At 39.8% G+C, this 22896-nt stretch overlaps 1 protein-coding gene across 1 annotated transcript in view; it reads right to left on the reverse strand.

Moving 5' to 3' along the window:
* Positions 1 to 22896, reverse strand: part of LOC126260120 (importin subunit alpha-3) — a 77096-nt gene that overhangs the window by 40585 nt on the left and 13615 nt on the right. Inside the window, exons 4-5 of the mRNA XM_049957367.1 lie at positions 9444 to 9604; positions 4890 to 5116 (exon numbers count right to left, since the gene is read on the reverse strand). Of these exons, the coding sequence (XP_049813324.1) occupies positions 4890 to 5116; positions 9444 to 9604 (388 nt within the window). The remainder of the gene's footprint in view (positions 1 to 4889; positions 5117 to 9443; positions 9605 to 22896) is intronic.

Below are 22896 nucleotides of genomic sequence, written 5' to 3' on the forward strand. Positions count from 1 at the left end.
GGTACTTTTAAATACTATGACTCGCTGGGCGCGGATATTTAAAATCATTGCCGCAGCGCTTGATAGCAAGAAGCTGCAAAACAGAAGAAAGAACAATTTATCATTTGTTAGGAAAATTCTAGAGTCTTTATAGTTAGTTGTACTTCTGGTCGCCGATATGTTAACATGTACTTCATTACCTTTGATGTTTGGTCACCGACTTGTTAAGCCGTGTTGTGTAGCACCGCTACAAGTTATATTTCATTTAGTGTGAAAAACCACGTTATCATCAAGAAAGAAAACGCTTTTGTAAACCTTGTGACGATAAAAAAATACTTACGCGCACGCCAGGACATTTAATTTTTACAAAATATCACACATACAAAAGCAGCGATTGTTGGACTGCTCCATGTATGAGAAAAACATAAAAATGTAAGTTTTGTATTCATTGTAAATTTGTTAATGTTTGTAGTTTAACGCCTTTGTTCTTTGAGAATATATTGATGTTTCACTGTACAGAAAATCTATGCTTATTCTTTTCTTTAAATTGACCACAAATAATGTTTATGTTTAAATGAACTTTGTTACAGGTTCGCTCTTTATCGCGGTGTCTCGATTGTATTTGGGAGACCATTAATGTGTTCAATTTCCGATCTGACAACTTTTTTTACAAAATTTCACTGTTTTGCATTTTTTTTATTATTCAAACAGGTCCCTTAGGTAATTTCATTGAAGAGTCTGATTGCGTGAAAGCAATCCGAGTTAAGAGGTCATTTGAGAAACTATTTTCACGCAATCAATCCGTACGTTTCCTAAACACAATCGAGAACCGACGCATCGTCGATCATTCATTAATTTTTCTCTCTTCCCAAGTCGTACCAAAAAAACGGCCAAGGGGAACTGCCGTGAGTACACAATCTAGTGTTAAAAGGTTGCATTCTTTATCTTGTCGGCAAACATTGCCATGAATTATCATCATCAATGTTATATTTGGTTAAATACGAAAAGCAAAGCGAAAACCTTTTAATGCTAGAGTCTTCGGAATCAAGTCGAAGTCACAAGGACTTAAGTCACATTACTGTTCGTTTTTGGAGCATCCCGACAATGCACGGGCGTATACAGCGCAAGCTGTGGCTGCTCTGTTCGGTCAATGGGACTGGGAAGTACTGTACCATCCACCATATTCCCCGGACTTGTGGCTGATTTGATTCCGAAGATGAAGGAAGCACTTCGTGGCTTTCACTTCAGGACTGTTCCAGAGATTCGACAGGCAATAGACCACTTCATTCGCACCATCAACATAACAGGCTCTGCTAACCATATACTACACCTTCCACATCAGGTTGTACACAACACTGGTGACTACTTTGAAGGACAGTAACAAGTGAAAACATGTAACTCTTTTGTATCGGTTGTCAATAAATAGTTGCCACTATTTAAGTTCTAACCCTCGTACTTTTCCCACAGTGGCAATGGATTTGGTAAACACTGGGCTTCCTCAATTCCAGGTCACCTTTAACCAAGCCAAAAAGTGGTCCAATCTTGGCTGGCAGATGAAGTACACCTTTTTGAAATATGTCCTATCTTTGGAGGTATGTCCCAGCATGTGGTAGGAAAGTCACTGATTACGTGCACCTTTCATTGGATTTGGAAAAAACCTAATTCCCTTTGTCCTTTCTGTATACCAATATGTCTAGAAACTTAAGTTTTCCATCCCACTCAATTTTTTTTTGTTAACTTGATTAAATAATCAAAGAAACTAAATTTTCCTATTCCTTCTGGGCACTCCACAAACTTACTATTGATGTACCTCCAAAAGCAGCCAGGCTTTAAAAAGTCTTCCTCAGTGTGATGTCTTCAAAATACTTCAAAAATACACTCCTGGAAATGGAAAAAAGAACACATTGACACCGGTGTGTCAGACCCACCATACTTGCTCCGGACACTGCGAGAGGGCTGTACAAGCAATGATCACACGCACGGCACAGCGGACACACCAGGAACTGCGGTGTTGGCCGTCGAATGGCGCTAGCTGCGCAGCATTTGTGCACCGCCGCCGTCAGTGTCAGCCAGTTTGCCGTGGCATATGGAGCTCCATCGCAGTCTTTAACACTGGTAGCATGCCGCGACAGCGTGGACGTGAACCGTATGTGCAGTTGACGGACTTTGTGCGAGGGCATATAGTGGGCATGCGGGAGGCCGGGTGGACGTACCGCCGAATTGCTCAACACGTGGGGCGTGAGGTCTCCACAGTACATCGATGTTGTCGCCAGTGGTCGGCGGAAGGTGCAAGTGCCCGTCGACCTGGGACCGGACCGCAGCGACGCACGGATGCACGCCAAGACCATAGGATCCTACGCAGTGCCGTAGGGGACCGCACCGCCTCTTCCCAGCAAATTACGGACACTGTTGCTCCTGGGGTATCGGCGAGGACCATTCGCAACTGTCTCCATGAAGCTGGGCTACGGTCCCGCACACCGTTAGGCCGTCTTCCGCTCACGCCCCAACATCGTGCAGCCCGCCTCCAGTGGTGTCGCGACAGGCGTGAATGGAGGGACGAATGGAGACGTGCCGTCTTCAGCGATGAGAGTCGCTTCTGCCTTGGTGCCAATGATGGTCGTATGCGTGTTTGGCGCCGTGCAGGTGAGCGCCACAATCAGGACTGCATACGACCGAGGCACACAGGGCCAACACCCGGCATCATGGTGTGGGGAGCGATCTCCTACACTGGCCGTACACCACTGGTGATCGTCGAGGGGACACTGAATAGTGCACGGTACATCCAAACCGTCATCGAACCCATCGTTCTACCATTCCTAGACCGGCAAGGGAACTTGCTGTTCCAACAGGACAATGCACGTCCGCATGTATCCCGTGCCACCCAACGTGCTCTAGAAGGTGTAAGTCAACTACCCTGGCCAGCAAGATCTCCGGATCTGTCCCCCATTGAGCATGTTTGGGACTGGATGAAGCGTCGTCTCACGCGGTCTGCACGTCCAGCACGAATGCTGGTCCAACTGAGGCGCCAGGTGGAAATGGCATGGCAAGCCGTTCCACAGGACTACATCCAGCATCTCTACGATCGTCTCCATGGGAGAATAGCAGCCTGCATTGCTGCGAAAGGTGGATATACACTGTACTAGTGCCGACATTGTGCATGCTCTGTTGCCTGTGTCTATGTGCCTGTGGTTCTGTCAGTGTGATCATGTGATGTATCTGACCCCAGGAATGTGTCAATAAAGTTTCCCCTTCCTGGGACAATGAATTCACGGTGTTCTTATTTCAATTTCCAGGAGTGTACAATGATGGTTATGGTGGATAATTGGCTCTCCACAACCACTCATAATATCTTTCACTGAATAAATAATATTTAGACCTTAGCGCACAACAGCACAGCTCCATTTCTATGTCTAGTTTTTCAACAATTAACATCAAGGATTCTTCATGGGGAACCCAAGTAGGACACACTACATCAAAGATTACAGGTAAACATGAGAGACCAAGACGCAAAGACTTCAATTGCTGGAAAAAATCATAGAATTGGAAATATGGTGCTCACATTTTCAGACATCAGAGCTAGAACTAATGCTAAATAGTTAGCCATGTTGCAAGTGAGTGCACCTGAATTACTCAGCTGGATGCAGTGGAACCCATTCTGCATAAACTTCTGTCATCTATATTCTTCGTGGAACAGCAACATCAGGATGTAGTTTTTCAATACATTGACATTCTTTGAAAGTGAAAGCATCTTCCATTTCATTTGTTCAGTAGCGTCATTCTACAGTCTTTGGTATCCCAAGTCCTTAAGTAAAAATTTATTTTGCCTACATCATTATTCTACAAAAGAATGAACATTTGAACATTGGAAGGGGATTGGTGGTGTCTGCTGGAACGTTTAATACATTTGGATCCTCTGTAATGAACTGGGTTGCTGCTCTTTCAATGTAGGATATATTACTGCACGAGGGCAAAGCCCACTGCAACATATCTTTGCTACCATATGCAGGGGGCGTTTCTTCAAAGACAGAACAGATTTTAAAGACAGAGCATATTTTGTCTGTCAGCCAAAGTTAGTGCACTTCTTGCTTGGTGAAGGTGACCCAGGATTTAGAAAGTCCCAAGTTTATCAAATCGCTTACCACTACAGGAAAAAATTATTTTTGACAAACTATTTGCACCATTCACTGTAGACATGTTGAGCACCGTAACTACTTACAACTGTTGCAGTCTGTGAAATCTGCAGTGGCCTATCATTGTCTCACAAAGGAACACAACAAAATGTTATCATAAGACTCAAATTGTTACTCCCACATCTCACTATTGGAACCATTGTAAAATAATACACTGAAATTAGACTATCAGCCATTATAAATAGAAAACTATAAATAGAATACAGAGGCCACACATTAGCACACTGTTGGCCTTCAGCAGCATATAAATGGGCCACCTTTCATGATATGAATCACTTCTGGTAAGATTAGCAAACAGTGCTCCCACCTGAAGACTGCAGCCAGATGGACCCTGGAAATATCGTGTCCAGGATCTGGCTACAGACCTGAGAAGATTATCATGAGTTAATAAGCTCAGAGTCTATGTAGCACATAGATGAGCAATTTTTGGCCATCATACTGAGAGGTAATTAATATTTAATGTTTGAAAATCTTTCTAATAGTTCAGTTGAAGTATTTCAGTCACTATTTCATATTACAATGCACATAACTCAAACTGATAAGTGGTCTATGAGCAAAGGTTAATAATTTCTAATATGGACTATCAGTAGAAACAATTCTGTAAACAGCAGTTCAACACTTAATAGTAAGTAAGTTACCTGTCAAATGGCTTAACACTGATAACAGTAAAAGTTCCGTGACTACTGCCTAGTTTATGGCACACTTAATGCTATAACTTACATTTGTGTCACTATGGTGTATCAGCATATTTAAAGCAGGCAAAATCTCACGGATTGTATGGACGGATGGTGGAGGATCCTTATTCCTGCACAGGTTAACAATCACCCAAGTAACATTTCTCAAGAAACTAATGGGAATATCAGGTTTAATGAACTGAAGCAACGGTTGTACAACTCCTAAACTGATAACATAATCCCTGAGATTAGGTCCATCACCAATTATGTTTCCTGTGGAAGAGAAAAATATGATTAAAATTTATTTTCTAATGTATACTAAATTGGCAAACTATGTTGCAATAAATGTACTAATAGGGCAATTCTTAAGCCTTACTTAAAAGCCAGTGAAGTACAGGTATAATGACCTACACAATGTACATCAATTAGTAAATTAAGAAATAATGGGAATGTTTTAAAAATTTATCTGCTGACAAAATAGGAAAGGCCTGTCAGGTCATATTGATTAAGTCATCAACATATTCCTGAGGCAGTTTAAATAAAACAAGAAACTGAAAATAGCTTAAGCATGATGTGAACTTTTCTTCAGAATACATATTCAGCAGCATTTTCCTTATTTCCTATCAATAGTGGTATATGAAACAGATAAAAGACCAGACCAGATCTGATCTGATCTGATTTAACAGCACAACAGCCAACAACAATGATCAGGGTATTTGTACTTACAGCAAATTCAAACACATCACATATTTTGAACAACAGAGTAGAGCTAAAACAATGAACAACTGTTCATATAAAGGGTGGTCCATCTGAAGTTTTGGATGAGATTATCTCGAAAATTATACATCGGGTAAAAATAGTGTGTAAGACAAGTCCATAAGCTCAAAGGGGGACATATCAAATGATACTACAAGTGACCTCCAGCCCCCGCCCCCTTGGGTGGGGCGTGGGCAAGTTTTAAATCTTAAAATGGAAACACCCATTTTGTATTGCAGATTCGGATTCTCCATAAAAAAGTAATCAAATTTTGTCTGAAACATTTTTATAAACCATTGACAGATGACACTGAAATTGAGAAAAAAGTAAATGTGAGGAAGAACTCTGATTTGTTTAGAATTACCCGAGAAAGACACATTCAATTGATAAAAACTTGTACCAATTCTTACATTACGCCAAATTAAGCTATTTTTGTACAAAATGTACTGTATCCTACTTTTAGTGTTACCCAGGAAAGACGTCATGGACCTAGCTGAATGATGTTCCCATGGGGCGTTTCATTAGTGCGAGTCCCTTGCCTTTCAAAATTTGGGGTGCTTAATTAATGAAATTAGCCATGAAGAAATGGTTCAAAATTATCTCCGTTTGCTTCAATGCATAAAGTCAATTGTCTGCGAAAGTTGTCCACAGTTTTGATTACTACATCCCGTGGTATGGCTGCATTGTTTCCAATTGCGAGCTGTCTTTCATAAACAATATTTTTTAAATAACCCCACAATAAAATCAGGAGATGTTAGGTCTGTTGAATGTGGAGGCCACTGAAATGGTGCTCTGCATCCTAACCACCGACGAGGGTACCCTAAATTTAAAACGTTCTGCACATTTTTAGCACAATGGGGAGCTGCTCCATCCTGTTGGAACCACATTCATTGCCTAGTTTCTACATCACCATCTTCCATTAGCTCCAACAAATCATCACGGAGAAGTTGTAAATAAGATTCTCCAGTAATATTTCGGTCAAAAAAATACAGTCCTATCAAGTAACCGATTAAAATTCCTCACCAGCCCATAAATGACCATTTGTGTTGATTGTCAATGGGTCTGTGCCAGTGTGTACTAACAGGGGACCAATAATGACAATCATGATGATTTAATTCACCACTGTTTTTGAATACAGCTTCATCGGTGAACATAACGTATCTAAAAAATCATTGTTACCTCTTATTTCCAAGGCCCACTGGCAGAAATGCACGTGTATTTGCATATCTTTCAGCAGTAATGCCTGTGTCAGTATGATATGAGACACATGATATTTATGTGCCTTCAAAATTCTCAAAACAGTTTATTTCGGTATTCCAGTTTGTCTCTGAATCGCACAACTACTCCCTTCGGGATCTAGTTGAACACAGGTGAGAACGGTAAGGGTACGAGCGTCATTTTCGTTGTATTCACGAGAACAAGGTGGATGGTGCATGTATCCATTTCGAGCTCGTTGAGGGCAATTTCGAATAATGTTTCCGCTTGGATGTCGTCTGTTTGGGAAATTGGATGTCGTCTGTTTGGGAAATTGGATGTCGTCTGTTTGGGAAATTGGATGTCGTCTGTTTGGGAAATTGGATGTCGTCTGTTTGGGAAACATTCTGCATACAATTGCGCAGTTGCAGCGTAATTGTTATGGCATTCACCTAAAATTATAATCATATCAACAACCTCTGTACGAGGGTAGTGAGCTATGTTTCGCTAAACAATAATTTACTTTCGTCAGTTGATGTTTGCGGTTCATAATCTGAAAGTGAAGTGACGTCTGATCACATTGCACCAACCTTTATACTGAGCCATCGTTCCCAGTTTGGCCAGAGTAGCACCACAGTCAGGTGAGAAATGCAACTGTGAACAGTTCCCTAACGAGATTTTAATACCATTCCACCTCCCTCCATCAAAAACTGTGGCAGGTAGGACACATTTTGTAAAAAATAGCTTAATTTGGCACAATGAAAGAATTGGTGCACATTTTGTATCAATTTGATGCATCCTTCTCGGATCATTCTAAATAAATCTGAATTCTTTCCGAATTTTTAATTTTTCTCAATTTTAGCACCATCTGTCAATGGTTTAAAAAATGTCTCAGACAAAACTTTTGCACTTTTTATGGAGAATCCGAGTCTGCAATAAAAAATGGGGGTTTCCTTTTAAGACTTCAAAAGTTGTCCTCACCCCACCCATGTGGGCTGGGGGTCACCTGTAGTATCATTTGATGTCCCCCATTGAGCTTACTAACTTGTCTTTCCCACTATTTTTACCCGATGTATAGTTTTCGAGGTAATCTCATCCAAAACTTCAGGTGGACTACCCTGTAAATCTAATATTTTTTATTGTTGAAACCAACAATTGTATCTGGTCACACGAGCTCTCTACGTTTGTGGACATACGTAGTGCACAGCTTTATTTTTTTACACCTGGGTAAACAACTAGTTTGCTGGCCACTGACAAGTGAACATGTCTAAGTGGTAGCAGTCAGATTTTATGTTTAGGGCAAAATGACAGAAAAATTTGAACAAAGTACTTGTTTTAAGCTTGATAATTCTCGTGTTTAAATGATACATCAACAAGTGTTTGGGGATAAAGCAATGGATACTGCAAAATTAAGGATGTAGTACAACCTCTTCAAAGATGACCACTCATCAGCGAAGAGAAGCAGTTCAGGTAGTCCCTCAACATCCACAAATGAGGATGTCATTCATCACGTAAGAACTGATCATGCAGAACACACTAACCATGATCAGAGAACTTGGAAGACGAGGTTAAAATTTGTACTGGGTCTATTCATTGCATGTTAATGGAACATTTTGACTGCAGTAGGACCTCAGCAAAATTGTGCAACAGTTGCTAACAACTGAACAGAAGTAATTTCAAAGTAACTTCATTCAGAAATTGCATAGGTCACGCTGGATTTTGTGAACAATAATCCCAATACTCTTAACATAATGATCACTGGTGAAGAGTCCTGAGTGTATGGGTGCGTCCCAGAAAAAAATCATAACAGAAGCATCCCTCCCTCATCCTATGTCCTAAAAACGAGGGGCAGGTGCACAGCACTGTGACAATCATGCTGTCCACCTTTTTTAATTCTTATGGCATGGTCCACCATGGCCCATATGGTACTAATGTCAACAAGGAGCACTACCAAGAGGTTCTGCATCACTTTCATGAAGCAGTGAGACATGGCCAGACTTGTGGGCAATGGGCCCTTCACCATAATGCACCCACTCTTAATTCACAATTTTTGGGCCAAGCACAACATGGCTGTGATTTGTCAGCCTGCCTATTACCCTGATCCAGTACCAAGTGATTTCCGACTTTTCCTGAAAATGAAAGACTCAAAGCGACCAGATTTCACAACAGGGAAGATATTGTACAGAATCTGATGGAGCAGCTGCACACCATACTAAAAGATTTCTTCCAGCAATGCTTTTGGCAGTGGCAACAGCATTGGGAAAGGTGTATAGATGCTAAAGGTGACTACTTAGAAGGTGACTAATATCAAACAATTCTATCTGAATAAAGGTTGATACTATAAATGAAAGTCAAATGTTTTTTGAACAGCCCTTGCATTTAATAAGGGAATCTATAGCTTTCTGCCACTGTATTCTGCCTCATTTTCTTCTTAAAACATCACTGCTCTTTTCTAGATTATCTACATACTGTAACTGGGAGTACTGTTTCAGACAGACATTCTTGAATGATTTATGTACATCTAACAATCTCCATGCTTCTTACAACACCACAATACAGCATAATTTTACTGTTTAGACAACAGAACTTCCAAAGTTCCCGGCAAAGTACTTCCACTAATCACTTTCAACTTCGTTGTTTTTATACTTACCCAAAGCCCACACTGCCTGCTCGCAAACATTCTGATGAGGAGATAGCAATAACTGTAAAAACAATGGGACAGCTCCAGCAGCAACTACAGCCTGTGTCTGCACTGATGTTCCACTGGCAATATTTGTTAGTGCCCAAGCAGCTTCGAACTGCAGTGCAGCACTATAAGAAAATTTTTCAATAAATTAGAGATTAAATGTCTTAAGATAGCTGGAACAAAAAAACACACATACTCTCATTTGCTAACAATCCTTCAAGTATTACACCTGGTAATTGTTACATTTCATCAAAATATTCATTAAGAACTTCTCAGTTTCTGTAAAGGTTACTAATAAGAAAAATCCTAGGTGTTTAACTAGGTCACTAATGATATTATAGTCTTCTCACTCATTTACAGATTAAATACAATGGGATCAAATGCATTACTGCCAACAATACTTTCGCGAGACAATGAGTTGTGATTTTTAATCGTCTACTAGTGAAACTCAAAAGTAATTAATCATTTTCAGTTCTCAACTGCTTTATCAGAAAGTAATTTACTCATTACAATCAATGTTGTGCATGTGGTTTGCGTGAATAAAATACACATACAATGACAGACTGTGGATTCATTGGATTAATTAAATTTTGTGGTGTTAATGTAATTTAGAGGTCAAAGATTTGTCTTTCTGTTCCACAACAGGTGTAAATTGATAAGGTTTTTTACTGATACTACAGATCTTTGAAGTTATTTTTTGAATACCATGCATGCTTTCTTCTTTTTTGATAATTGCATAGAAAACATTACATCACCACTCAAAGCTTCAGGTGTGTCTTATGAATCTTCAACATCTTCTTGGCTAAAAGTGCTGCTGCTGCTGCTGTGGTATTCAATCCTGAGACTGGTTTGATGCAGCTCTCCATGCTACTCTATCCTGTTCAAGCTGCTTCATCTCCCAGTACCTACTGCAACCTACATCCTTCTGAATCTGCTTGGTGTATTCATCTCTTGGTCTCCCTCTACGATTTTTACCCTCTACGCTGCCCTCCAATGCTAAATTTGTGATCCCTTGATGCCTCAAAACATGTCCTACCAACCGATCCCTTCTTCTAGAAAAGGTGTGCCACAAACTTCTCTTCTCCCCTATCCTATTCAATACCTCCTCATTAGTTACGTGATCTACCCACCTTATCTTCAGCATTCTTCTGTAGCACCACATTTCGAAAGCTTCTATTCTCTTCTTGTCCAAACTAGTTATCGTCCATGTTTCACTTCCATACATGGCTACACTCCATACAAATACTTTCAGAAATGATTTCCTGATACTTAAATCTATACTCGATACTAACAAATGTCTCTTCTTCAGAAACACTTTCCTTGCCATTGCCACTCTACATTTTATATCCTCTCTACTTCAACCATCATCAGTTACTTTGCTCCCCAAATAGAAAAACTCCTTTACTACTTTAAGTGTCTCATTTCCTAATCTAATTCCCTCAGCATCACCCGATTTGAATACATTCCATTATCCTCGTTTTGCTTTTGTTGATGTTCATCTTATATCCTCCTTTCAAGACACTGTCCATTCCGTTCAACTGCTCTTCCAAGTCCTTTGCTGTCTCTGATAGAATTACAATGTCATCGGCGAACCTCAAAGTTTTTATCTCTTCTCCATGGATTTTAATACCTACTCCGAATTTTTCTTTTGTTTCCTTTACTGCTTGCTCAATATACAGATTGAATAACATCGGGGAGAGGCTACAACCCTGTCTCACTCCCTTCCCAACCACTGCTTCCCTTTCATGCCCCTCGGCTCTTATAACTGCCATCTGGTTTCTGTACAAATTGTAAATAGCCTTTCGCTCCCTGTATTTTACCCCTGCCACCTTTAGAATTTGAAAGAGAGTATTCCAGTTAACATTGTCAAAAGCTTTCTCTAAGTCTACAAATGCTAGAAACGTAGGTTTCCCTTATCTTAATCTTTCTTCTAAGATAAGTCGTAACGTTAGTATTGCCTCACCTGTTCCAACATTTCTACGGAATCCAAACTGATCTTCCCAGAGGTCCACTTCTACCAGTTTTTCCATTCGTCTGTAAAGAATTCGCGTTAGTATTTTGCAGCTGTGACTTATTAAACTGATAGTTCGGTAATTTTCACATCTGTCAACACCTGCTTTCTTTGGGATTGGAATTATTATATTCTTCTTGAAGTCTGAGGGTATTTCGCCTGTCTCATACATCTTGCTCACCAGATGGTAGAGTTTTGTCATGACTGGCTCTCCCAAGGCCATCAGTAGTTCTAATGGAATGTTGTCCACTCCCGGGGCCTTGTTTTGACTCAGGTCTTTCAGTGCTCCGTCAATCTCTTCACGCAGTATCGTATCTCCCATTTCGTCTTCATCTACATCCTCTTCCATTTCCATAATATTGTCCTCAAGTACATCGCCCTTGTATAAACCCTCTATATACTCCTTCCACCTTTCTGCTTTCCCTTCTTTGCTTAGAACTGGGTTGCCATCTGAGCTCTTGATATTCATACATGTGGTTCTCTTCTCTCCAAAGGTCTAATTTTCCTGTAGGCAGTATCTATCTTACCCCTAGTGAGACAAGCCTCTACATCCTTACATTTGTCCTCTAGCCATCCCTGCTTAGCCATTTTGCACTTCCTGTCGATCTCATTTTTTGAGACGTTTGTATTCCTTTTTGCCTGCTTCATTTACTGCATTTTTATATTTTCTCCATTCATCAATTAAATTCAATATTTCTTCTGTTACCCAAGGATTTCTATTAGCCCTCGTCTTTTTACCTACTTGATCCTCTGCTGCCTTCACTACTTCATCCCTCAGAGCTACCCATTCTTCTTCTACTATACTTCTTTCCCCCATTCCTGTCAATTGTTCCCTTATGCTCTCTCTGAAACTCTCTACAACCTCAGGTTCTTTCAGTTTATCCAGGTCCCATCTCCTTAAATTCTCACCTTTTTTGCAGTTTCTTCAGTTTCAATCTGCAGTTCATAACCAATAGATTGTGGTCAGAATCCACATCCACCCCAGGAAATGTCTTACAATTTAAAACCTGGTTCATAAATCTCTGTCTTACCATTATACCTTTTAGTATCTCCAGGATTCTTCCAGGTATACAACCTTCTTTTATGATTCTTGAACCAAGTGTTAGCTATGATTAGGTTATGCTCTGTGCAAAATTCTACAAGGCGGCTTCCTCTTTCATTTCTTCCCCCCAATCCATATTCACCTACTACGTTTCCTTCTCTCCCTTTTCCTACTGACTAATTCCAGTCACCCATGACTATTAAATTTTTGTCTCCCTTCACTACCTGAATAATTTCTTTTATCTCGTCATACATTTCATCAATTTCTTCATCATCTGCAGAGCTAGTTGGCATATAAACTTGTACTACTGTAGTAGGCATGGGCTTTGTGTCTATCTTGGCCACAATAATGTGTTCACTATGATGTTTGTAGTAGCTAACCCACACTCCTATTTTTTATTCATTATTAAACCTACTCCTGCATTACCCCTATTTGATTTTGTATTTATAACCCTGTAATCACCTGACCAAAAGTCTTGTTCCTCCTGCCACCGAACTTCACTAATTCCCACTATATTTAACTTTAACCTATCCATTTCCCTTTTTAAATTTTCTAACCTACCTGCCCAATTAAGGGATCTGACATTCCACGCTCCGATCCATAGAACGCCAGTTTTCTTTCTCCTGATAACGACGTCCTCTTTAGTAGTCGCCGCCCGGAGATCCGAATGGGGGACTATTTTACCTCCGGAATATTTTACCCAAGAGGACACCATCATCATTTAATCGTACAGTAAAGCGGCATGTCCTCGGGAAAAATTACGGCTGTAGTTTCCCCTTGCTTTCAGCCGTTCGCAGTATAAGCACAGCAAGGCCGTTTTGGTTAATGTTACAAGGCCAGATCAGTCAATCATCCAGACTGTTGCCCCTGCAACTACTGAAAAGGCTGCTGCCCCTCTTCAGGAACCACATGTTTGTCTGGCCTCCCAACAGATACCCCACCGTTGTGGTTGCACCTACGGTACGGCCATCTGTATCGCTGAGGCACGCAAGCCTCCCCACCAACAGCAAGGTCCATGGTTCATGTGAGGTGTTACCGTTGATCATGATTTATATTGTTACCATTTTACTACCATCATTTATTACTAGATATGCATCTGAACAAGTGGAGACAGGTGAAGAAACTTAAGATCTGATAAGGCAATATTCATCTTTTATTATATATTTGCTGCATCCAGGCAAACACATTCAGGGTGGTGGAGGTCACACCACAAAGCAGTTACCAAAATGGGGCGTGACGTACACATACAGACAAGCAAAAGACTAAAATTTCTGAAAAAAATTGGTAATTTATTCGAGAGAGTGAGTTTGACAAATTGAGCAAGTCAATAATGTGTCTGACCATTATGCATGCAGCTATTCGAATTGGCATTGACTGAGTTACTGTTATGTCCTCCTAATAGATATGGCAAATTGTGTCCAACTGACATGTTAGATCATAAGAATCCTGAGCTGACTGGAAGGACCAGACCTTAATTCACCAAACGCTCTCAAATGGAGAGAGATCAGGCAGCCTTGCTGGCCAAGGTAGGGTTTAGCAAGCACGAAGACAATCTGTAGAATCTTTCGTGATGTGCAGGTGGTCATTTTTTAAGCCCAGGATGACTTGACACGAAGCGCAAACATTGACGTGCTATCGTGCTGTTTGGGTCCACAGATAACAACCAAATAGGTCCTGCTGTGGAAAGAAATAACACCCAGACCATCACTCCTGGCTGTCGGGCCATATGGCAGGGGACAGGCTGGTATCCATTGTTGTCTGTGCCACCTCCAAATACATCGTCAGCCTATAATCTCATTGACTGGAGTAGAATTATCTTCAGCAATGAGCCCTGCTACAAACAGACCTGTTGCCAGTGAAGATGTCTCTGGAGATGCCCCAAAAGAGGTGAATACCAACGCGGCTGTCACCCACCATGACAGCAACCAGGAGTGATGATCTAGATGCCATTTCTTTTCATAACACAGGACCTCTTTAACGGTTATCCGCACTAAACGACAATATTTTAAGTCCCGTTTTGTTGCCTGCACACAGCAACAATTTCTACTGCTTGCCTAAGCAATATTCTAACAGTTTTCTATCTTTTACTGAAATAAATAGTATTTTTTTGCTTAACAAGTTATTTCTTAACAGAAATACATTTAAGAATTTAACAGTTTTAGTTGCCTACATTTCCTTTTTGTTCTTTCATAACTATTTCTTTCTGACAAGCCTATTCAATCACTTGATTGAAACTTTTTCCAGAATTTTCAAAAAGTCTCCACAGTTAAATTTATTCAGTGATATCCATCCTCATAGATGTCAGGAAACACTATGGTAAAAACCTAGAAAAACATGCAACAACATATGCAGAATGTAAGGTACAATACCATTTAACAGCAAAGTTAAATGTCACAGCTGGGGACTATACAACTGCAACAAATGTCCAAACACTGTATTAGCATAATCCAAATAGGAATTTCAAAATCAAAACTTGTGTACAGTAACAGTGTTGTGACTGCTTAACGGACTCCAGTGCAGCAGTACAAGAGCAAAAGTTGGTGAACCCTACACACTAAGCACTCATGCAGCATATATAGTTCAGTTGTATTTAAAACATAATAAAAACAACGTGTTGAACACACTTTGAAACTGAAAGCTACTGCAATGTTAAAATGTGAACATAAGAATTTCAATTACCAAAATGGAAATGAAGTTAAAATTGTCTATTTTTTACAGTCTGACGACATATATGAATAACTTTAAGGTACCAACAGGGATGTGGAGCACACTACAACTAATACTATCTAAAAACTTAGGGGACAGCTGATCGTGCAGAGTGTCGATCATTGTTGAAGCAATGGTTGCATGTGACTCTGCGAGGTAGGTGGGACAAGATACATGTATTGTTCAAACAAAAACAAAGCCAGATGCATATTCTGTTCAGAGTTTTTCAATTTTAACATGACTTCAGACAATGATACTGTGACATCTAGCTTGTTTTTGAAACATGGTTCTTCACATACAGCAACTCTACGTGAAACCTGATAAATCATCATTACTTGTGCATCTATTTGACACACTGATAGTTACAAAAGTCTATGACAGTCATCATGGACAAGATCTGAAGATCAACAGACATTAAAACATTTAACGGACGAGTTATTTGTACCGTTCACTATCAAAGCAAATGTATAAAAATGAAAAATGCAGGTGGCACCACAGCCAGGAATGTTACTTCCTCAAATAACTATGAAAAGACGATAAAAGAAGTTTTAACATTTTGTTTGTGGCAGATTTGACTATATTAAATATGTAAAAATGTTAAAAAGTGTCTGCTACCAATATCAAAGTGAACTGTTTCACCAGGCTTTCATCAGTGAAGTAATGAGTGCAGGAATGGACAAAGACTGATTGCTGACTACAGAGCGACAAATCCCACGACTAAGAAAATTAACAGTGTGCAGAAGTCTGCAAATCCAATGCAGATATTTATGGGCAATAATTTGACTATGAATACACTATGCAGTGGGACTATTTTGAAGCTTTTGTTGATGGAGGGTGGAAGTTACGCCATATAGATAATTTTTAGTATACTCCAGAAGAGCAGAAAATGTCTTCTGTATCCTCTGTTATGACAAGGGATTAGATCTTTATTCATCGAAAGAAAAGAGAGTTCCAAAACAATTACATTGTAAAAGGTGATAACTGATTGAAGAGAGAGAGAGATGATGGCAAAACCAATTCATCCTTTCAGTTCTGAGGTAAATTTTGGGTAGAAGGAATCAGAAAATTTGGCAGAACACTTGGCTCATCAGAACAAAATCCATATTTGACAATCCCTGGAGTAATGTAGTGTTGAAGTTTAAGACTTTGGCGAATTTTGTGAGGCACGTCTTAAGGGCAGCAGCATCGGAGCAGTTTTCAGTCACGACAGCAGCAATATATACGACCTGGAGAAGTGAGTCATGCTGACCTTTGTGTACGTAAGTAATGTAAATCGCTGAATGTTTTCTGTGCTTTACCTGTAATTATTCAAGACAATGCATTGTATATTTACTCAGGCAGAAGTCTGACACTGCCGAGACATGCAGAAATGCTGAGGGTTGCGAAGAACTTTTGTGCTCTACCATCAATAGAATTTTAATGTGACGGTGCATGGTAATTTGACAATACTCAAGTGAAAGATTTTACCAAATTTAATTGCATACAACTTTTCATGCTCAGCACGTGTTCTGCGATGACTGAACTGTTGTGAAACTAGCTCAAACCATGTTGCTTGCTCAGCTTTGTCCAAGTTTATGTGGGCAGGGGTGCTAAACAAAGCTTTTAAGGAATGATGACAATATTACAAAAGGACAGTGCTACTCATCATATAGTGGATGATAAGTCACAGACAGGCACAACAAAAAAAATTGTCAAAAAAGTAAGCTTTCAGCCAAAAAGGCCTTCATCTGAATTGCGCACGCGCACACACACACACACACACTGTTTCTGGCTGCCAAGGCCACATATTACAACTAGTAGTACAAGATCTGTGAATGGCACAACACACCAACGGTATTCACTGCAAAGATGATACAGCTACAGTAAAACATTTTTATGTTTCTCACTCCCCCTCCTGGTCACAGCACAATATCTACAGAGTGCACAATTTATGATGTCTGGTTTCAGAGGTTGGTTGCGGGCAAGGGGATCGGGATCAGTAAGCTCTGCCTATTAACCCTTCAAGCCAGTAGTTTCAAGGCGCATGCCTAGCCTACTGGCAGTAGTTTATATGGCTGCCTAGCCTACTGGCAGTAGTTTATATGGCTGCCTAGCCCCAGAATGCAGCGTTTCAGGGAAATTGCTCTAGGATGGGAATTACTTGTTCAAATGTTAGCAAAATTTCAGGAATTGGTATTAATACATATTTATTATGGTTAAAACATACATTGTCACTTAAACTGAATTTTGAGTGTGGTATATTTTGAAACAATCTTCGAAACAAAGTCTTACACCACAGTCATTGCACCAGAAAGATGTTTCCTTACATTTCCCTGTCTTCTTGCAGCAGACTGCAGATCTCTTTGTAGGCTTACTCCTCTGTGGGCGGGATCTTCTCAATAAAATGCCTTGCTGTGAGCCGTTCGTGCACAGGAGTTTTTGCAGGTCGCCCACATCGAGGTGAAGTTACATTCTTCCCGTAAATTCCAGCAATTGTGTTATGAGCAGAAGCCTTCAATTTAGATGCGTTTCTCCCGTTGTTTTTCTGCTAGCATTGTAAACAATAAAAGCATTGTGCACTGCAACATTCATCAGCCTTCTAAACATTTTCATATATCACTTTACACCTTTCTTCCTTTCCACGAGGAAAGGTTGTAGTTTCTGATCCTTCAATTCTACACCACCCATAAAACTATTTTACTCTTTTATGCACTGAGCCTTTGTTACCTCATTGCCCCTTTTGGTTGCCATAACAACTGCATCATTATGAAAAACAGAAATAAAGGCAACCTGCTTTTTACCCATCCATTTCAGTACCATTACACTGTGTGAATGATATGCTACGAGTTACCTTTCTTCAGTTTTTCATGTCTCAATGCATCAGGTACATTCTTCCTATTCAGTCAAAGTGTGCCAGCTACATTCATACCTCTTTCCTTCAGAAAGTGGCACAAAAGGACGCTGTTATAGTAACTGCCCATCCAGAGCGTATGGCCTAAGTTGAAAAGAGGCTCAACAAGCTTCACTACAATCTGACTGGTTCTCAGGGTATCTGCAGAAAGAAATTTCGTTTTTATTTCTGTGGAACTTCCTGCATAAATAATAAATTGCCATAAATAACCTGTGGAAGATTCGCAGATCTCATGGGACTTTATACCAAACTTCGCTGATTTTAGAGGTATATACGTTTTTATTGCCAGACTTCCTTTCCATAACATAAGAGATTCATCAACAGAAATGTTTTCTCCCATGATGTATGTATTTCTAAATGTATCATTCAAATGCTGAATGACAGAACCCACCTTGAACAATCTCTTATTACCTTCAAATGTATTCAGTTCTTCATTGTTTACAAAGTGAAGGAATCTGCAAAGTAGCTCAAACCTGTCTCGTTGCATACTCTGGTAAAAAATAGGCATGTTCAAAAGCGGATGCTTGCTGAAATACGACGTTATGGATGGCTTCTGAATAATTCCCATCAAAATCTGCAGTGTGAAAAACACAAAGCTCATCTTTGTCAGTATCTACCCAGTTACGTAGCCTACGAGGTTTTAGAACAGTCTGTTTTTGTATATAATCTGCAGCATAACTGTTAGTTTCACACATGATTGTTTCTAATTTGGTTTCAAAGAAATACAGCATGAACGCTTCAGCTGCAGGATTTACCTGTGTCACAGGTCCACATTTACCAATGAATGGTGTTTTCAGAGAGACATAAGAGCTGTCAACTTCTTGCCATTTCCAGTCTTCTTCATTCCGTGCGAGTTTCACTGGTGCACTTTGTTCGATGTCATCGTCACTGTCCACCGTTTCTTCTTCACTTCTTTCAGGTGTTTCTTCCAAACAGTCAAAATCACTTTCATCGTCAACATCTAGATCACTCCTGCTGTCATTTATACTGTCTAAACCATTCGTCGGTTCATTGAGAATTGCGAGAATTTGATCTGAAGTAAGACTGCGCGAAGTGTTTGGCTGCATCGTTATGCGTTCAAGAGTGTCGCTCGGACTGTAAGATACAACACGTTATTTCTCCCGACTGCCTCACTTCACTTCATGACAAAGATATTTGAAGCAGAGCAGTACAGATATGTCTGTAGTTAGCTGGCGAAGTAGCATCGGCTGTTGTTAACAGATGGCAGAGCAATACAGTTTTACCTCCAAGACTGCAACTGGCGAGTACGTGGTCGGGATGCCGCAACGGACATTAGCAGCGCGCGAGTACGTGGTCGGGATGCCGCCACGGACATTCGCAGCGCGCGAGTACGTGGTCGGGTCAAATGTAAGAAGGAATGGACCGAGACAGGAACAGGGAAGAAACTGGTCACTGTAGAGAAGTTCATACAGACAGTCTTGTCAGCAGAAAAGTGGGAGTCATTGTTGATGTTCCCTGGTTAAAAATCATAGACACCACTGAAGCTGCCCCTCAAGTAGACAGGGTCATTGAGGGCTGCAACAGATCGCAAAGTCATCAATGAAATGAGCCTGAGATATTTGGCGGGATACAATTCGTAATAGGGTTAATGGCCATGGCAAATACGACGACCTTGAGCACAGAACCCTGAGGCACACCGTTCTCTTCAATAGAAGTGTCCAACAGAGCAAATCCCACACATACCTTAACCTTTAACTGCTCTGGATGTGTTAACGCGCGTGCCTTTGTACCTGTCCCTGTGTGCTCTGAACGTGTTTATGCGCACCACCAGTCCTTCTACCTGGTACTCTGAACGTGTCTACAAGGACTGGTGGTGAACGTGAACACATTCAGAGCACATAGGGACAGGTACAAAGGCACACGTGTTAACACGTCTGGAGCAGTTAAAGGGTTAAAACAGTCTTAAAACCTCCCAGATAAAAAGGGGTTGGAAAATTCCTCTTTTGGCCTCTTCTTACAAAGAACTACATACAAAGGCAGTTTCCTGACATCTGCTAGAGCAGAACTGGATGCTGGCATTTAATTGGCACTGCCTTTACAACCTATCAAAAAATGTGTTTCCTTATGTAAAATGACACCGGAACAGCAAGTACAGTTTTTTCATCAAATGCCACAGAAGTCACATAGCTAGTTTTTCTTCACTGGATTTTAAGCCCTGCTTTCTTCGACATCCCATGCACCAGCCCATATTTCCCATATTTGCTTTGAATTCCACATTGCATGCACTGCAAAACCCAAGCATCTTAATTTGATTAGCTGTGAGTAATCTGCAAGGCGCATTATTTAACCTGGCATACCAAACAATCTGCTGCTCCAATTCACAAAACCTTCCTTGCTTCAGCCTTCTAGAAGTTGGGTACATAGAACTAGAATTCTTTAATTTATTCTTTTTCTAACACAATCTACAGATGTTTGCTTTTCCGGCACCAAATTTTCTTTTGTCCCCACATTTGTAGACTATGCTTCAAAATTTACCATTAACTTAAAATTAGCATCACACTGCCAGTGTGATCCAACTGAACCATGAGCTCACATCCACATCTCAAAGTCTTAGCTGTTCTTTGCATTAGCAATCTCAATTTATTCCTCATAAAACATTGATAAATTAAAGTGAATGACTTTTTTTAATTCTCTTTTACTAAATCAGAAATCTGACTACTTCAAGCTAGCAATGGAACAGTCACCAACCTTTAAAATCAACACTGATCTGCGTGCACATATTCAAGTTAGAATTAATCTCTCCACTGTAGAAACAAATGTATACAGCTGTTTAGTATATGCCCAGTTAAATTCAGATTACATTCAGATTCAGGCGAATTTTATTTGAAGTGTTCACAAAAACATGGACTGTGGAATGCCTTCTCATAAACAACAGCATGGCAAAGTTCATAAAGACATAACAGCTCATTTTTCATAAGATTTCAAAGCTAATTTGGATTCCATGATTAACTGTTATGTCACTAGATAGGACCCATATAAGTAATTTAGCCTTTTGAGCCTTGTAATGTGATTACCAACAACTTCATGTCAAAATACTGACAAATATTTCCAATTATTGGTAGGAACATGTACCATCAATTTGTTTGATTGCAATTTGGGCTTTTCATTTACAATCAAGTAACAGAAGAGATACCGCATGAACTCTGACAAGGCTCCTCAGACCGCGTGGCACTAAAATCTAAACTTTGATCTTGCCAGCCAATAACAAATATTCAGAGCGTATGACACCTGATGTAGTCAGCCAATAACTTCACAAACAGCACGAAGATACACATACAAAAATACACACAAGAAAAGCTATACTTTCACATAAAAATACTGGTTGTCAAAAATGTATTGCTTTTTTATGATAGTGTAGTTGAGCAGGATCCTAAGAGCACAGCTTACACTGCAGTGGCTGAACATTGCTGACAAGCAAGATTATAAATTTCACTGCTGTGCACCAAACATTTTGTGGGGTACCTGGCTGAATGCCTTTCATCAAGCACTTCAAATTTTCCACATAAAAGGAAATATGCTTTAAATTACTCAAGAACACACCTCACACTTTAAGGATAATGATGCTTTTTACCACCGTCGTGGTATAATTTGTAATCTATTAATGACCTAAAACCAATATGAAAAACTAACCTTGCAGCTTAGTCATTTTAAGTGCACGTTATTTAGATATAACAAATATGGCAGTAAACTTAAATAATGCCATAAGTTTCTGGTCTTGTGGGCCCAAAATTTTTGTTAACTGGCTGGTACTCAAAATGTTAAGTTTTGAATTAAGGAATTCTTCGCACATTCTCACACATAATTTAATTCATCTCAGTAAAGGGAAATACACTTTGAAGGTAATGCTTCTCATTCTACCATTTGCAATATTTTCTCGTGACCTGTTAGAAATGTAAACAGTTGTGACATTATGCTCATTGAAAGCCATTTGTTGTTATGAAGTATTTGACAGCATTCTTCTTGAAGCCTTTGACATACCTTGCTGTTAGCTTGTATGTGCACCATGTTTTGTTGTAAATGACGCCTTTTCTAACATTTTATTTTGGTGTTGGTGTTAGTTTCTTGTTTATATTTTACCGCTGCAGAATTATTGTGCAGTAAAAGGCTGAAGTAAAATTCTTCATTAGAGTATCAGTTCCTACAGTCAAATTTACAAAAAAAAAAAAAAAAAAGCGAAAACGAAAGCAATGAATAAGTCCCAAATTCTAAAAAATTCCCCCTTTACCTGGATTTCTTGAGGTGTATACATCCTGATTTATTTCAGCTACCACTGACCAAATTAACAGGTTGTATAGACATTTACTTTCTATTATTTTCTACCAACAGCATTTATCCCAGTGAGGTAGTCACACAACCACTCACGGCTCCCTTTCCTGGTGCTCCCCTCCTCCCTCTTGCTGAAACTTCCTAATTAAATTGTGTGTAACATCCGCCTGTGTTTTGTCTGCAAATGGAAGGTGACCCTAAACTAAGATATTCAAATAATGACCTTAGCAAACAAAGCTTAATCTGCAAATTTAATGCTACCATGTATTTTGTGACTGATGAATGTGGAGAAAAAAAAAAAATGATACAATCACGTAAATATATCTGATGTTAAAATCTTGACAGGCACTAGCACATCTGTTGTAAAGGTAGCATCCTAATGATTTTGTGGCCTATTAATGTGGTCTAACAGTTTCACAGAGCATTTTATCAATTTTTTTAATACATGGGTTTCATTTTGCAATTACTACTTAAAAGCGTC

Source organism: Schistocerca nitens, chromosome 5 (assembly GCF_023898315.1).
Source record: "Schistocerca nitens isolate TAMUIC-IGC-003100 chromosome 5, iqSchNite1.1, whole genome shotgun sequence".
NCBI lineage: Eukaryota > Metazoa > Arthropoda > Insecta > Orthoptera > Acrididae > Schistocerca > Schistocerca nitens.